Source organism: Sander vitreus, chromosome 6, assembly GCF_031162955.1.
Source record: "Sander vitreus isolate 19-12246 chromosome 6, sanVit1, whole genome shotgun sequence".
In the NCBI taxonomy this organism is placed as follows: domain Eukaryota; kingdom Metazoa; phylum Chordata; class Actinopteri; order Perciformes; family Percidae; genus Sander; species Sander vitreus.
The window spans coordinates 10,798,482-10,816,961 of NC_135860.1; the positions used below are offsets into that span (position 1 = coordinate 10,798,482).

General features: G+C 42.6%; 1 protein-coding gene across 4 annotated transcripts in view; it reads left to right on the top strand.

The window, feature by feature from the left end:
* cadm4 (cell adhesion molecule 4) overlaps positions 1 to 17,489 on the top strand; it is a 154,873-nt gene extending 137,384 nt beyond the window's left edge. For 2 of the 4 annotated variants that reach the window (XM_078252466.1, XM_078252467.1), the window contains exons 6-9: positions 4,071 to 4,243; positions 10,812 to 10,922; positions 14,428 to 14,556; positions 15,788 to 17,489. In XM_078252466.1, the coding sequence (XP_078108592.1) occupies positions 4,071 to 4,243; positions 10,812 to 10,922; positions 14,428 to 14,556; positions 15,788 to 15,897 (523 nt within the window). In that variant the 3' untranslated portion in view covers positions 15,898 to 17,489. Of the gene's footprint in view, positions 1 to 4,070; positions 4,244 to 10,811; positions 10,923 to 14,427; positions 14,557 to 15,577; positions 15,657 to 15,787 lie in introns of all 4 variants that reach the window. The other 2 variants (XM_078252468.1, XM_078252469.1) reach the window with 2 other exon arrangements.
* The last annotated feature ends 991 nt before the right edge of the window (positions 17,490 to 18,480 follow it).

Consider the following 18,480-nt stretch of genomic DNA (forward strand, 5'->3'; position numbering starts at 1 on the left):
GAAATGGTTGGTTTGCGCGGGTATGGAGCGCTGTGGGCTGCCGGCTGTTACGGAGCTCCATCTAGCTCACAGCGGGCTAGGGTCTGTGAAGGAAGACAGGCTGGGCAGCGAGGCAGCAACCCAGGCAGCACTGGCCGCAGAATTCCGACACACAGTCGGAGAAAAAATTTCGTAAACGGCCCATATTTGACCTCTACATAGTTGATTTCTCACATAAAAAACTCTCACAAGTGAATTTAATGATAAAATAGCAGATGAACAATCTATACAATTTCTGAGATCTGCGCAACCTATTCAGAAGACTACCTGATCTCAGATCAGTGGTGTAGCCTATGTAAATGTTTGGGCGTGACAAAGATAGAGACTAGAGCCAAATAAGGTACAGCCACATAGTTGACGTCAACTATGTGCTTCGTTGAGATTTTCCCGTTTTCAGAGGCAGTTTCAAATTGTGAGATTTGCAGAGGAAAGAGGTGTCAATGGGATTTTGAGGTTCTATGTATGTCCTATTTACCCACCAAACTGTCGTTATTCAACTATGACAAGGTAAAATCGGTTTTGCATTCTATCACTCCTTTAATGCTTAAAGGACAGAGAGGAAAAAATAGCTTAAGAAGAAGGCAGAGAGGTTACAAGAAGAGTAGTCTGTATCCTCGACGTTCCACTTCCAGGATTGCTCCATTGCCGACGGAAATTCTGCTAGATTTCACTCTTTTCGTCCGGATGTCCGCTACCTTACGCTTTCTTTGTGTTGGCATTTTAAACTCCGGTGGATTTATGAGGTCTATGGTTAACTGCTCCTCAGATCTCTGCAGGGTAAATCTGCAGCTAGAGTTTTCTGTTGCACGACTAAAACAACTTTTGAACGTACACGTTCCGACAAAACAAGTTCCTTCCCGAGGCTATTTTGCAGCGGCACTGGGGCTCCGTTCAGTGCTCAGCACCGCCCATGACGATTGTGATTGGTTTAAAGAAATGCCAGTAAACCACAGCACGTTTTTCTCCCATCCCAGAATGCTGTGTGGACTAGCCAGACCCTCCTCCGCAGCGCTGTGGAGGAAGGTCTGGCAAAGCGAGTCTGCTAGGAGAGTGTAAATGTGGACATATCATAGACTTGTATGTGACTCTGTGTGTGATAGAGCTTCTAAACCCAATCTGCAGTCAACACTTTTAAGAGCCAGCTTTGAAACAAAGCCTTTTCTAGTGTGTCCACGGCCCTTTGTGCACTTTCCAGAAGGGTATTGGGTCCTAAGCTCTTAAACCCTCCCCTAGATGGTCCGTCTGTCTGTGGGCTTCAAGTCCACTAAAACTCCCCAGTAGTGCTCAGCCAAAGTGTGTGTGTGTGTGTGTGTGTGTGTGTGTGTGTGTGTGTGTGATGACTTAAATGAAATCCCACAGTGAGGACTGGCTGAGAAGCGTATTGGCTATAGCCTCACTAAAGCTTTGTAACGGTTGGTTGGGGACTGTGTGTGTGTGTGTGTGTGTGTTTGTGTGGTACACTCAAGTGAACGTGACAGTGAAAGATGGGACAGCAGGCCATTCTGGACTCTGACCCTCATCTCATGCTGGATTCCACACACACACACACACAGTCGACAACCAACCGTTACAAAGCTTTAGTGAGGCTATAGCCAATGCGCTTCTCAGCATTGCCCTCCCGTTTGCTCTCTGGCCCTGTTAACTACCAGTTAAGTATTAATGACCAATTATATGCCACTTCCTTTTGGTGGACGGGTACACTCATTGTTTGTCTGTTATTAAGAGGAGAGATGGAGACAATGTCTTGTCGTTTGCTTAATTGCCTGCTTACTCGTGTGTTAGCGTTTGAAGGAATTAATGTGTGTGGGAGTACACTTAAATATGCGCGTGTTCGAAAGAGAGGAACAGGGAGAGAGTGTGTGTGTGGGATGAGTGTGTGTGTGTGTGTGTGTGTGTGTGTGTGTGTGTGTGTGTGACTAAGCAAGAAAGAGGTTTAATTAGACGTCCTGAGGGATTAAAACCCAGATGAGTCAGGATTGTAATCTGGCCAGGGTAGCATGAGCCATGACACTCAGCCAGACACACACACACATACACACAGCGTTTTTCGCCAAGATGTCTCTGTAATCCTCGCACCTCCTGTCTGCTATGCCTTCCAGTCTTTCATGACCAATTCATTTTGTCTGCCAGCTCCTTCCCTTCATCTCCCAGCACACCATCTCTTCTTGTCTCTCCTCTACCTGTACTAACACTCTTTCTACTCGTCTCCACTCTGCACATCTGACACCCTATTTCTCTCTCATCTGGCCTCCTTTACATCCTGCCAAGCCTTTCACACCTTCACCGCCCTCTGACCATACATCTCATAATTTGTCAGGATGCAGCCCTCTGTTGCCATTGGCTCCTTCTCCAAGCTCCTTTTATACTTTCTTCTCATGTCATCTTCTCCCTGTGGCCCTTTTTACACTCCATCTTCACCTTTCTTTTTATAGCATCCCACGGTGCCGCGGCTTTGATCCCTTGTCTCCTCTCACTTCCTCATTTTTAATACCCTTTAGCACCTCAGGTTTTACTAAATGTATTTAAGACTAGTACTCTACTCGTGGTGTTAGTTGTAGATGTAGTTGTTGTGGTGTATGCAGGTTTCACAATCGCTTAGCAGCTACATGTAACACATGTCTGCATGTAAAGAGACCAAATATTTGAATAGTAATCTTAACTAGAGTTATCAGGAGTCCTATTTGTTTTGAAAGCTAATGGTCTCCCATAGCTCCAACCCCTGTGCCAAGCTAACACATCCTGGACCAGTCTCTCCACTGAGACTTAACTGTAATATAATTACCAACTTTAAAATTGCACTGCTTGTTACTAAAAAAAAAGAAAAAAACATTTGCCACATTACTGTAATGGCAGCTACACACCGGGCCGATAATCGGTCGTTGGACTGTCTGGCGAGGTCAGTGACTCAAGTCTGTTCGGTGTGTTCCGTGCCGTCGTCCGTTGGAGGAGCTGTCGGCCTTCATTTTGGCCGACATAACATGTTCAGTCGGAGACAGGGCAGTCGGGACTCACCTGGAAATGGCAAGCGGGATGAGCGTGACTAAGCCTCTCAAAATCTGACTAAAATCTTTTAAACTGACCTTTGTCGATCTGAAATGAAGACAGATTCAGCAACTGCATGGCCTATTTCTCGCTTAAAATGTTTTCAGAAACACATTTCAGTGAACTATTTTAGTACAATATGAGATCGTATTCTGAATGAGTCGCCAGTAATGGCCGGTTGAAAAATCCAAAATCTGGAAGCAGCAGCCAGAGCCATGTGACGCGTTCGTCCAATTAGCTGCCGGTTTTCATTTTTTGGGGCGACAATACAGATTAGCGCCGCCTGCCGTTATGGAGACGTATTACATCTCGTCGCTTTGGTGTGTTCCGAGGCACTTTTTTGACCAACTGGGGGAGACTGATCAGTCCAACTGCCTTTTCTGCTGAGGGTCGGCCGTCTGGTTGGTGTGTAACTGCCTTAACACATACTAAGTAATGCATTACTGCATAACATCTGTGGTTGTACAGGTAATAGAAAAACTAACTGTATTTATGTAAATGGAATACAGTCGAGGTTGAACATTATGCTGTTGCAGTTTTATCTTTGGATATTTGCATATGAGTGTGCGTACATGTGGGAGGCTATGTGAAGCTGACTCAGGGTCAAGTTTTTTAAGGTTGAAGTTCTAAATTGAATGGCCACAGCTAGCAATTGTTTTAAGTACCAATGAATCTGACGACATCATGATGTGAGCCAAATAAACAAGTGAAATGTGAGTGTTTTGTCCTGTCTCCAAATCTGAGATGTGCTTCCTTATGATGTTTTTTGGGAACATACTCTGTTCACTGTCATATATTGTGAAACAGAGGGATGCATTAAATCCTCACCTTTTTAGATGCTGGAAACAGCAAATGTTGGACATTTTTCTTTGCTAAATTATTTAAACAATCATTTTTTTTTAAACATTTTTTTTTTATTCAAGTCAATTAATCGACATATCATTGCAGCACTTTAAACATTAAACCTCTCTCTGTCTCCTTCCCATCAGGCCCAGGAACATTCAGTGGTCCAAGATTAATGACACCTTACCCGAGAGGGCAGAGATTTCTGGCCCCACCTTTCAGATTTCCCGTCTCAGCCAGTCACACAACGGAACGTACTTGTGCCAGGCCCAGAACAACTATGGACGTGCTGCCGATCATTACACCCTACTGGTGTATGGTGAGTAATGACAGTTGACAGTTAATTATATGTTGCAAGTTTGCGACATATGCAAGTGTGCTTGAAAAGTTTGCTACATTTATCCTTTTTTTCTCCATTGTCTTCATTTCTATCTTGGGTAATTGTTAAATGTTCAGAATAATTTGATGTTCAATGGATCTTTTGTTTGTTTCTTGTTCTTGATGATATTTATTTTTTAAATTTTATCGATCCTTTTATTTTCTCACTATCTTTAGAGTCTGGCTACTCTGGCATTGGGCAACAGACACATTCAATCCTGATGCTTGTCTCATCTGTCTTTCACCTTTATTTGTTTTCCTGATTCGGTACACAGCAGGAAACCTCTGCTAAACCTTCTGTGCAATTGATTCAACAGAGATATTGATTCCAAAAGAAGACGTAGGCTACCGGGCTCAGATACTAGTCACCAACATCATTATTCAGCCTTTCTCTTGTAAAATACCAATTTATCTTATCCCATGTGACCCAATCCTCTCTGCCAGGAGTTCAGAGTAACTTAAATGGCCCAGAGCAATAAATACAGATTTGAGATGTTTTGACAACTAAATGAACTTCACAAGCTGACACATAGAAAGACAAAGACAACAGATGTTAACAGACATGCAATGCTGAAGCTATTGATGCTCTGCGTTTTACATTGTAACATTTGGCAAAAAAAATAACTTTCAACTCAAAATTCAGGCGGGTAAGGGGCTTTTGTTGTCAGATTTATTTAATTATTTTTACAAATGTTGCACCTCGATTCACTGGTGGTTGCTAAATTCTTAATGAAGGTTGACCCAGATAGACTGCGAACACCATGGCTCAGAGAAGATGACGGTGGAGCTTGCAACATCAAATGAAGATCTTGTATCATGATAAAGTTATTTTTCAGAAAATGTGACAAATTGGCCAACTTTCTCCCCAAGTTTGAAGCACATTTTGAAAACAACGTTTTGATGCATGTTAATGTTACGTAAGCCACTCATAAAAACCACTGAGTAAACTTGCAGTCAAATAGGGACAGCATTGAAATTGTGATATTTTAATGGGACAGCAGCAAAGCTAAATCGCAAAGCTAGCTCATCATTAGAGGCTTCTTCAGGTTACACATCCAATCCGTTTGTGGTTTGGCCTAATTACATGCACACTCCTGTCACTCAGCAGGTTTACCGTGTTTTGATCTACTCTCCGCCTGCTGGCTGCTCCTGTCATTGCACCCAAGCATCTCAATTGGGGATCAGAAACAGGGACAGATGGAGGGAGTATAGAGACATTATATCTTATGTAACACTTATGTACTGCTTTTGGTAAGCAGTAAGCACCCCCTCATCTATCCGTCACACTCTCTTTCTCTCTCTCACACGCGCACACAACAATCACACACACTCTTGTACAAGCATGTCTAGCATCAAACAGCACACATAATGGCAGCTTTCCACAGGCATCAAGGGTGGCAACAGTGAAAAGATGAAAGGTGACATCCCCACCCACTTCCCTTTCTCCCTCTTGCTCTCTCTCTATCACTCGCTATCCTAGAAGGTTAGACATGTTGTGCTTTGATGAGCGTTGCCACCGCTGTGGAAAAATGTTCTGTCTTTCTCCCTCCTCCTCAGCTTCCTCCCTCACCATTTTTTAGCTGCCTTTTTTTATCATTTGTTCTTCTTTGAGCCACTTCTTCTTTCCTACATTTCATCATTTATCTTTTTCATTTCATGCCGTTGCTCCGTGCTGATCATTTATTTGATTTATCTCGCTTGTTCTATTTTTGTATTTTTTTATTATCCTGTCTTACTATGAGAACAGGGGGTACATTTAATGTAAGGAATCTTGCTTGGACCAAAATCTACAAAAGACCAGAAATCCACATAACCAACATAAGCCAGGCTTCAACTCCTCTGCTCTGAACCACGGATTTCCAGCAATCAGCTTCTTAAATCCTCCTGCTGTAGCTCCATATCAGGGGTGGTTTGCTGTACTTACGAAAAATATGTACTCGCCCACTGGGCAGATTGTTTCAAACCTTATCTCAAAGAGCTCAGAGTTGTTGATTCAGCCATCATATTAATCTGTAGACGAATGAAAGTCACTCTTGATTTTCCTGTACGCCACAGCTAATAATCTGTCTGACACACTGTCTGTTACATAATTTAAAAAAAAAAGTAAAAACTGTGCTTTATATACATCACTGCCTATGCAAATAAACCAACAAGGATGATTTAATATGGTGATGAAAATGCTACTTTCAGATGATTAAATACAAAGTTAATCAGTCAATATTACAAATGAGCATGATTCCACTCTTTAAAATATGTTAAGATCAATCTAACCCACTCTAACATGGAGTGCTTTTTTTCAATCTGGGCACCCACCTTGTTATTGTAGGTGTAAATAGTGAATATCTCATTTTGCAAAGCTCTTCACTTACTCCTACAGACTTTGTGATAGAAAAATGATCAAGAAGTATCATTCTTGCTCTTGTTGTGCCTCACTTTTTTATTCTCTGTGAGCTTATTTTTTTTATTTCCGTCGCAACTATTTCAACCTCTCCATCTCTCTCTCTCTTTCTCCTCTCTTCTGTTTCTCTCTCTCCTGCTTGCCTCTCCTTTTTCTCTCCCTCTGTCCATTCCTTTCCTCGACATCTGACCTCTTTTTTTATTTTGCCCGCTGTTCTCGCCTCTTTTACACCTCCTGTCCACTTCCTCTTCCTCTCTCCACTCCTCCCACACCCTTTCAACTGTTTTTCACCTTGCCACCAGTTTGCCCTCCGTTCTTGGTTCAGCTGCAGTTCAGTTTTTCCTCAAAGAAGGCCTAGGTTTCTTAGAAATATGACACAGAGAGAAGTAAGTTTGGGGTTGGGGGGGGACAGATGGAGGGAGGAAGTAGGGGGAGAGAGAGTAGGAGAAAGTGATGGAGGGATGAAAAGGGAAAGAAGAAAGGACGATGGAGGTCGAATGCAGGTTAATATTCAGTACCACAGCCTGTCAGATAAACGGAATGTCAGTTTAGTTGGCTCCTAGCCTTCCCAGAGGGAATCCCAGGGTGCACTGGAGGAGGAAGGGGGGCAAGGAGGGAGCGCTGAAGGATGTGTGTTGTAAAGGATGAGTCAGCAGAAAAGAAACTATCTTATTATAGGTGCAGAAAAACTACCAGTGCTCTCTCTTGTCACTCTCCTTCTCATTTTGTGTAAACCTTCCCTCTGCGAGAGTTATCTGCCATCAGAGTCTGTACACCAGGAACAAACTCAGGCAAAAGTGGCTGACAATTTGTCACAGGTGCTTTAGGCGCTGTCACTTTATGAGGGGAGACGGGCTTAATGCTGGCGAAGGAGAACAGAGAGCGAGAGGTGGGAAACTCTCCGTGGAGCCCGGGCCGTGTCTTAGACGTGATGCATTGAAGTTGAGCTTTATTTGACTGGTCACACTCGTGTGTACATGCAACTCTGTGTGCGAGTGTGTGTGCATGCGCTTTGATGTGTTTATGATTTAGAGAAAGAGTGCATGGATGTGTGTGTACAAGTTAATACAATGAAATGAACTTAGTGCAATTTTCAGAAAGTCACTAATGATATAAATGTTAAAGAATTGTTGAAGGAATCACTGAGTGCGCACCCTCGTACACATTACCCACACACACACATACACAGCAAGTATCTGCGGAATGTGAAAAGGATGTGGCCTCTGTTGTTTGTTTCATCTCTGTGCCACCATTGTTAAGGAGAAATTGGATTTGTGTGTGTGTGTGTGTGTGTGTGTGTGTGTGTGTGTGTGTACGCGAAGATGCATGTGAATGTGTGTGCATGTGACTGGGAGGAGAGTGTTGCTGATTGTCTGGTGAAAGCCCGGAGGGCTCCATTATGTAATTCAACTGAGCTGCTGCACTCAGATGAATCGCCAAGCCAATAAAACCCATTAGAATTGAATTGCATGAGAGAGTGTGGGAGATGGAGAGAAAAAGAAAGAGAGAGGTACAGATGAGGAGATAAGAATTGTTAGTTTGCATATGTGTAACACACTTGTGTGTGCGTGTGTGTGTGTGTGTGTGTGTGTGTGTGTGTGTGTGTGTGTGTGTGTGTAAATTTCAGCAAAACAGAGCAGAAAGTGAGCACGGGGGAGAATAGAGGGACTAATAGTTTCATAGAAAGATTCATGGAAAGCAGTAGGGGAGTGATAGAAAGATGAAATGATAGGTACATAGAAAGATGGAAAAGGAAGCTAGGTGACCAGGGATTAGTTTGTGTCTCCTCGGCTGTTGTAATGAGCCGTCAGGATAATTGGAATGAAAAACAGACCTCCAATTAATGAAGTGAGACTTTAAAAAAAACTAGAATGAGAATGCAAGTGGAAAAAGGTTGGGGGCTGGTGGCAGAGGAAGTCAGACAGGCAATTTTGTAGTTTTCCTTCACACATGACAACGCACCTTTATTGGCATCTGAGTGAATTTCTGAGTCTTCAGCCAATCAGTGTTGGCCTAAATGACCTCAGCAGTGGACTCCTGACCAATGTCCAGTATTCAGTGCACTGATTGACAGTTGGAGCCATCACTGCTCTGGGCAGGGCCCTTATAATCAGGAACACCGAACATGAAAGAATAACAGGGCTCATCCAAAATGGCGGCCCAGTATCCTCAGGCACACTTCTGCGAGAATGAGATACGAGAAGAAAACGTCATTATCGCAAGTGCCGCCACATCCATCCCTGGAAATAACATAGGCTGTGTGCCTGATTGGCAGCCATATAGTGTTAATGAATAACAATATGATGTAGGAAAAAAAGGACGCTATCAGCCAAGAGGACGACAGCTGCATGGCATTCTCCTTAATTAAGTTGAAGAGAGGCAGTGAGGGAACGTTGTAACCAAGGAGTGAAACCAGAGAGGCAGCCGAATGAAAGAAAGTGAAGGAGGGAAGGGGGGGCAAATGAGAGAAAGAGAGTTTGGTTGAAGTAGAACAAGGAAAAAGAAGTGAGAGATGACTGTAGAACGATAAGAAGAAGTTGGAAATAGTGAGAAAGAACCATTTTTAGGTCAGTCGTGATAGTCAAGAGAAATTAATCAGTGTCCAGTTAATTAGTGCAGCAACCCCGGCCATTAATCCTCAGGCTCAAGTGACAATCACACACATATGTACTTGTATCCGCACACACATGCAACATATATGCACTTATGCAGGAGAGCAGGAACAGGCACACATACTTACATCATTGTTGGGTACTTTCTCTTTCTCTCTATTTGGTCCATCTTTCATTCTCCCCCTCTCTCTTTTACTTTACCTAACAGAAAACTCTGCTCATCTCTTTGTCTTTCCCACAAAATACACTGTGTTACATTTTTTTACAGAGAAAAGAAGACCAAGGCTGGGCTTGTAGAAAAAAAAAAGCGGGGAGGTATAGTGCTGACATAAGAAGAGTGCAAAAAGAGATTGATGATCTCAGGGCCAGTGGGAGAAAGGGAGAGAAGCGACAGAGGAATACTTACCAATAAATTACTCCTGAGTAGAAAGGGCAGTGTGTGTGTGTGTGTGTGTGTGTGTGTGTGTGTGTGTGTGTGTGTGTGTGTGTGTGTGTTTGCCAATTATGCATTTATGTGTAAATGTGCATGAACATGTGGTCTGGGTATGTGTGTGCACAAGCCTGCACGTATTTTAAAACAAGCTGTGTGTGTGTCTACGTGTGTGAGACTACCTTGGACGTTGCGGTTTTATAGAGATTGTTTGATGAAGTGGCATATTATTCACTTTTAAAGTGCTGATGCAGACACAGACACACACATTAACACCCACTCTTCCATCTACCTTTTAGTTCTTGTCAGCCATTATTTTCTGTCTTTAACGGCAATGTGAACTTGTCTCTTTCTACCTACCATTGTGGCTCAGCCATTGATTTGGAAAATGTGTCAAGATCCAAGCTATTGTTTTGCATTGAATGAGACATTCCCTGCATGGCACTTCTCCATTGGGGATGCATCTGTCACAGACAATGTCTCTGTCGCTCCTGCCATTGTACCATAGAAAATGTGTCAGTGATAGAGAATGTGTTCCTATATATTCCAATTGCGTCGTAGATGAATGTCAGTCTGCCAGATATGATTCTCTTCAGCCCCTGCCTTAAAGCATGCCTTCCCTATTGTAAATAGTCTTCTTTAACCCCCTCCGCTGCTGTAGAAGCCTGCCAGAGAACATAATTTGTCCTTGTCCTTCTCAGGGGGCCAAGATCGATTCCATTTGGGAAAATAATTAGTAACATTTGTTTCTGGTATCGAAATGGCATCGGCCTCAATTGCTGATCAGCATGTTTGAAATAAGTCATTCCTCCAGTTCTTGTGTTTTACATCTTCTCTTCTTTCTCAAAACTCATTGGAAGAAGCAAGCTGTCTTTGAGACTGCCGTCCAATAATTATCTAGCAGGAGGCTGAGGTGCATCAGCCAAGAAATTCAGTTATAATATTCAACAATAATAAAGCATGTGTCATGTTTTATAGGCTGTAGTAACCTTGCTATGAAACCCTGCAACACCTTTGTTGAAATGTCACTGCATGTGTGTGTGTTATCCCATTCCATGTCTGTCTGTAGATAATGTGTCAGTCACTGCCACGGCCCCTCCCACTCCCACCACCCAACCAATCACCTCCCATCCCGCCACCCCAACCCTCCTAACACCCAGCTTCGCTCCGGACCCGAAAGGTAACATACACACCCTTTATTCTGCCTCTGCTACCCTCCAACACACACACACACACACACACACACACACACACACACACACACACACACACACACACACACACACACACACACACACACACACACACACACACACACACACACACACACACACACACACACGCTCAGTGGTTAGCACTTCTGCCTCACAGCAAGAAGGTTCTGGGTTCGAGTCCAGGTTGTTCTGGGCAATTAATGAACACTCCTTCTATGTGTTAGCACTGTATTAATGATTCATATTTTAATTCTGCTTTGTCAAGGTCCAAGAGCTGCATCAACAACTCTGTGTCCTTGCCTCCTATTGGCCTTACCAGCTCTTACACTACACACCTTCAACCCCATCAATAAAATTATATTTTTTTGTTATTGTCAGCGACTCAGACACTGTCTCAGTATTTAAATCCAAACTCAAAGAGCTGTGTTTTTTTTTTTGCAGCACAGATTACCTGAATTCATACTTTACAAACCATTTTTTCTGTGTGGAGTTTGCATGTTCTCCCCGTGTTTGCTTGGGTTTCCTCTGGGTGCTGCGGTTTCTTCCCACCATAAAGGCATGCATACTAGGACTACAGTTGACAATTAGCCGACTGGCTAACACTGGCGCTTTTACAGAAATGTTGATTAATGTGCCTTGTCCTAATCAAATAAACTTACAAACACGAACAAACAAACATGTCTGCTGCAACCTTCCTTTGCCCTGCATCTACATGAGCGTACGTGCCTGCAATCTTGTGGCTGTGCACAACCACCCACTCTCTCCCTCTTTCTTATCTCACTGGCTGTTTGATGCTCTCCACACACACATTGCCCAGTCAGCACTTTGTGTGTGTGTGTGTGTGTGTGTGTGTGTGTGTGTGTGTGGTCGGCCTAGGGTTGGTCTCTTGGTGCTTGGTAGGTACTGTTAATGAATCTGCATTAAGAGTTTCAGAAACTGGCAACGACTGACACTGGCCTCTGGAGGGCCAGGGAGATGCTACACAAACATATTTATCTGCATACACACACACAAACACACACATTCACAAACACATATACAGAGAGAGAGGCAAAGTGAGAAAGAAAGAAAGAAAGAAAGAAAAATCGATCGGGAATCAAGGTGTGTTTAATATTATTTTCCCTGATGATGATATTACACAGCAGGATAAGGAGGCTGCTTGGCACTACTCTGCTACCTTAAGTGTGTGTGTGTGTGTGTGTATGTAGTTTCGCGCGCACGCACGTACCCGTTTCTCTTTTTATTTACAGAATGTATTTATGTCATACATATACTCACACAAACACACGCTCAATAGCATCTCTTCTTCTCCTTTCTTTCCATACCTTCGGCTGTTCTCTGTCTTCTCTCTGTTACTTAAAAGGAGAGATGAAGCGAAGGGAGCGGGAGCATCCCTCTTGTTCTTCTGTTGCCGCTGCCGCCGTCTGTGGCAGGTAGAAGGTTGTTCACCTGCTGGGCTTGTGCGGAGATGACATAAAGAGTCATAGGAAAAGCAGCGGCTTGAACAGTCGGAGAGCGTTTAGGCGATGCTGATGCGTCATCTGAGGGGCTCCTTGGAGAAACAACACACTTTTTAATACTGTCATTCATTTCATGTGGAGCTTTGGGCTGCGGTGGATTAAAAACATGGTGCAGTGAGGTAAAGGTATAGCGCTTGAGACCTTGCTTTTTCATTCCCTGTGAAATATTGCTGCTCGACCCTTTCACAGTCTGATCAAACATGTCCTGTGTGCCTGCCACCGATCTTTATTTTATCATACACACACACACACATCAGATCATACACATAAGCAGGAATGTGATGCACTTTGTCACAATGCTCAATGAGATACTGTCCAAGAAATGCCTGCACAAGAACACCCATTTTTCTTCAGCTGTCAATACCTGCTCCTCTTCCTCCTCTTCGTTTCCTTCACCTCTTCTTTCACTTTCTCTTTCTTCCCTAAACTCTGTGTTAGCACTGTATTAATGATTAATGATTCATATTTTAATTCTGCTCTGTCAAGGTCCAAGAGCTGCATCAATAACTCTGTGTCCTTGCCTCCTATTGGCCTTACCAGCTCTTACACTACACCCCTTCAACCCCATCAATAAAATAATATTTTTTTGTTATTGTCAGCGACTCAGACACTGTCTCAGTATTTAAATCCAAACTCAAAGAGCTGTGTTTTTTTTTTTTGCAGCACAGATTACCTGAATTCATACTTTACAAACCATTTTTTCAAAGCAATCAGTCAAATTTTATTTAAAGTGTAAAATCACCATTAAACACAAACAACAGTTTACTTTACAATTAAAGGAACACAGAAATAACAGACAGCAACAAAACAATTAAACAGCATTAAAGCAGTAATAATAAACAATACAAAACCAGCAACATAAGAGAATAAGTAAAAAGTTAGTTTCTTTTCCCCTGTCTCCATGCACTCTTATCAATCACCTTCTTTTGTTGTTGTCACAAAGTATTTACTGGTGAAATTGTGCACAGGCATGTTACGTTTGCTTTATGATCTAAATAGGGCTGGAACTAACAGTTAATCTGTTGATTATTTTTTCAAATAATCAATTAATTGTTTAATCAACAAAATGTCAGAAAATACTGAAAAGATGATCATCACAATTTTCCAGAGCTTGCAGGCGAGGCTTTCATATTGGTTGTTATGTCTGAACAACGGTCCTGACACTCACATTTTTCAACCTAAAATGCCAAGTGATGAAGAAACAGTGCTTGATAAATGACGATTAATCAATAATTAAAATTGCCAACTAAATTGTTCTGTCAGCTGACTAATTGCTTAATCGACTAATCATTTCAATACTAACCAACACTTCCTTTCATTAGTCCTCTATTTTTTATTTGTCCTTTACTTTAAAGCAGCGTAAAGTTGGTAATACGTAGGTGAGGTCGACATGAATAATTCCCTACCACTACTGCAATTTCATACTACAGAATGTCACAGAATTTAGCTTGCCTATTTCATTTATCTTTTCATCTCTCTTCACTCATCTTGCAGTGAATTGTTTGATTTAATATCCCAGGGCTGCACAACTCGGGTTGTAAACAAACTCAAAGTTTCCCTCATTCAAAATGCATTGTGGGCTTGACAGGTACTAGGCTGGAGTGGGTTTTTTTAGAGGCTGGCATACTTATTTTCTCCACCTTGTTCTCACCCATTCTGACTTGTCTGGCGTCCTGTGCGGCGATGAAAGGTGATATTAAGTTGGGTGAAAGATATTGACTTCTGTTTTCTCCTGTCTCACTTCCTGTACCCTCTCCCACCCTGCTGTTTTAAAGTGCTTTCTTTCTTTCACTTTTATATCTTTTTTTCCCGACATCTCTCCTGCTTTCATTTTTGCCGCCATTTCTTTGCCTGCACTTAGCTCTCCTTTTATCTCCATATTTCCCTTTATATACCCCCACACACGCCACCCACACACACTACAGTGTTTTTCTCTTTTGTTCGTTCTCAGATCCCGGTGCAGTGGTAGAGACTCACAGTGCAGCACCATATGCAGTGATAGGTGGTGTTCTGGCACTGCTGGTTTTCACCGTCATCTGTGTCCTCATCGTCACCATTTGGTGCTCTGTTCGACAGAAAGGTAACACTCACACACACACACACACACACACACACACACACACACACACACACACACACACAAAGAAACACAAAAGTTTCTTTCCCAAGCAGGGGACACGTTTTAGCAATAGTATTTTATCACGGTGTTTACAGGCACGTTTTCTCATCTCGCCCATTTTCTGGCGTAACAAGCTGTGAAAAAGTCATTGCAGGCCAGTTACACCCAGAGTCTTTGAAAATAATCTTTTAAACTGAGGTTTAAAATTGTCAGTGCAAAGCAGACAGGATGGGATGCTCCTCTCCAGGCAGACACTGTCCATGATGGAAGACCTTGGCCAGGATAGCGGAAGAGATAGGGCGGGGTGGGAAATGTAGGTGTGGTCCCCATGTTTTATGACTACATGATAGTGTATCAAGGCTCATCTATTAAAAGCAGCCTCCTGCGCTCCCTATCTTTTTAAGTGCCCCCCGTGTTGGCAGCCTTAGACTGTGCACCACAGCTGCCAAGAAATAATCCAAGAACAGTGTAGCAGGCAGCAACCCGCTATTACTTACCCTATGGTTGGACAAGCCGCCAGTCAACATTCAGTATGACTTGACTGCCAATCAGCACCGAGACAGGACCATTATAACCAAACCATGTTGAGACAGAGCCATTAGGGCTTTGTCTCTGGGCCGCCATGACTGTCTGCATGCCAGTCAACCTCTGTGGTACGGTGAATTAGAGTGTCACTCACTCCTGGAGTGAAAGGGAGACTCGAGTAAGAAGATGACTTGAGCAGTTCTTGCTCTCTGTGTAACCTGTACTGCACCGCATCATTAATCATACGGACCTGAGGGATGTTAAAATGTGTTTGATGGGTTTTGTGAGTGACACAAACGTGGCATTGTTCTCTTCCACCTAACCTTCCCTCCACCCTTTTCTGCCAATTTCTCCTCCCTCCCTGTCTTCTGTTCTCTATTATCTTCCCCACCTCCCCCTCCTCTTCTGCCTCTTCTATTCACACATTCATCCCTATATCTTTAATTTCCACCGGTAGGCTCGTACCGTACACGAGAGCCTATTCTTGCTTGGTATTGACCTAACAATCAGTTAACTAATGAATTAATCAGTCAAAGGTATGGAACTCAATAATATTAGCGCTGGTTGATTTGATAATGCTGCATGGCGCTGCAATGATCATGACGCTTTGCCACCTAACCTTCCCCCTCCAATCTCCCTCTTGCTCTCTCTGTCTCTCTTCATTCAGGTTCCTATCTTACCCATGAGGCCAGTGGGTTGGATGAACACGGTGAGGTGCAGGAGGCTTTCCTCAATGGGAACGACGCCAGCCAGGGCAAGAAAGAGTACCTACTGTAGCCCCTCTCCTTCCCTATCCCCTTCTCCTCTGAGCTCATCCCCCCATCCCTTCCTCTCCCTGTCTCCCACCTTATAAACAGTATATACACACACACCTACACACACACACACATACACAAATACACACTTCTATATAAATCGCCATAACAGGCGGCCTTCTAAAAACGACTGTATACAGATACTGCACACAGCCAATCCATCCCCTTACATTCCACTCCATATCCTCCATGCACACACACATACCCATAGACAGACTGAGAAAAAGAGAGCCTATAGACCCACCAGCCATTAACAACTGCGCCATATACTGTAAGTCTGATAAACTGGGAGAAATTGAGAGAGTGGGGGAGAGGGTTAGGTGAATGCAGAAAATAACGAAATTATGACATTATTATTTTGATCGTGGGGGAAGCGGGGATCACAAAGAATACAGGCACTCTGCCCTTGCAAACGCCAAAGCGGAAGGGGAATTAGAGGCAGATGACTGCTGTAATTTCATGCCTGCAGAAAATCAGATATTTCACAAAGCCCAATCTTTAACTGATGGAGACAGTGGGAGCTGTGTGTAAGGAGGGGGGGGGGGGGTTGGTCAAGAGCTATTGAGCGCTAGATGCTAGAAAATTGATTTTTTTTTTTTAAATTGCCAAAGCATCTTTCCTACAGAGCGCAACCTATAGTCCCCTACAGCAATGGAGTGCTCAGCCCAGAGTCCTGGGAAGGATCCAGGCTTTATGGACAAGCTAACCGTCCTGTTTTGCTATCCTTATTTGGTGAACTGTCAATAATTTGTGAAAAGGAGTCATCTTTTAGTGATTTATTTTTCCCTCTCGCTGCAACAGTGAGGAAAAGGTTATTCTCTTTTCATCTAATTGACTCTCCATCACCTCCTTTCTCTCTGCTCACCTGTTACCACCCTCTCCCTTATATCTCTCTTTCTCTCTGTCTGTCCCCCTCTATCCTTTCTCCTTTGTTGGCTCCTAATAATGAAAGGATTAGTGTTGGGCTGCGAAGAAGAAGGGAATATGACTTGCTAAGGCATTAAAGAAAAGCTTAATTATTTTAAGAATGCCATTAAGAGGATAAAAAGGTTTAAAAGTCTTAATAAGAAGGGCAAGGGGATTGAATGAATCAGAAAATAAAATGGATGGATATTGTTTTCTGAATGCTACCACACATACGCAGATACATGCACACATTCATACATGCAGTAAACATGTTGACAGAACAAGTATACATATCTCTGAATTCCTTATTTGTATAAAAAAATAGAACAGCAACATAAATTAAATGAAACTTTTAAGAAATAAAAAAAAATGTTTACTATTGAAACGCATTATGAAGCAACTATACTAACACAGAATATTAGCCTATAGAGGTGCAAAGCCGAACAAACCACTGTCCAGTGATCTTTAAAGAAAATAAAGAAAAGAATAAAAAAAAAAAGAAATTGTCTTTATGAGAAACCAGAGGTCTTATGGGTTTTTTATGAATTATTATTATTGTTTGAACAATTATGATTACTGTTAATGTTATTATTATTGTCGTTGTTATTATTATAATTGTAAATGTTAAATAAATGTACACTTCCCATGGTTTGTTTTTAGTTCTACTGTAGAGAAATTGCTGTCTGTTTTCACTCTTACCTTTCCTCTCTTTCCCAGTCTCTCTCTTCGTCTCCTGTGCCTAGTCGTCTCTTCTCCTGTCTTTCACTCTTGTTTATTTTAGAGTCCATGTGTCATTGTTGATATATAGCTAACTATTTCTTTATAGGGGAAAGATACAAAGCACGACAAAATAAAAAAGAATTCAAAAATACCCTTTGGGATCAGACTGTTTTTTTTTTTGGTGTGTTTACTGTGTAATGAGCAGGTGCTGTTTTTAAATTTCTGTGAAAAGAGAACAGAAGATGGAGCATATGATTAGATCAATGGGGAATACTGGAGTTATAGGTGGAAAGATAAAGATGAAGGAGATGGAACGGGTTGTAACTGGCAGCTCATTCAGAATAAATGGAATAAACAAAACAGGAGGTTGTGTGGCACCGCTAATGAATCATAAGAACAGATAGCGGGGACGAATGGGTGACAGGAGGGTTGCGTCAGATACACACAGAAAAATATGACTCTGCCATTAACTTCCACACAATCAATACCCGATTCTGTAGAGAAGCACTCAACATGTCCATCAGTGCGCAGGGCTAGATTTGAAAGCAGCCGGAGGTCGCAGGGTAATAGATCGATGTGTTTTTTCTTCCACCGGCTCCACGGTCGCCTGTCATAAAGACAGATTGTCAAACGGCAATCAAAGTAATGGACTTGCCAGGCACTACCAGCATGAGTTGACACTCCGGGCCAACAAACAATTCACGCAGGTACACAAGTTGACACCAAACATATCTTTGGTTTATGATGACGTAAAGGTAGCATAGCTAGCTCCTGCTATCAGAACCGCTGTGGTCGATGAGAATAGTGTCCCTTTATATGTCTTCAGAACAGCAGTGTATGTCCTACAAACAAAGGTTTCATCTGTTGTTTTCCTGTGAGATTCACAGCACTCAGTCTGGTTGTGTTTGTCGGTTGTTTG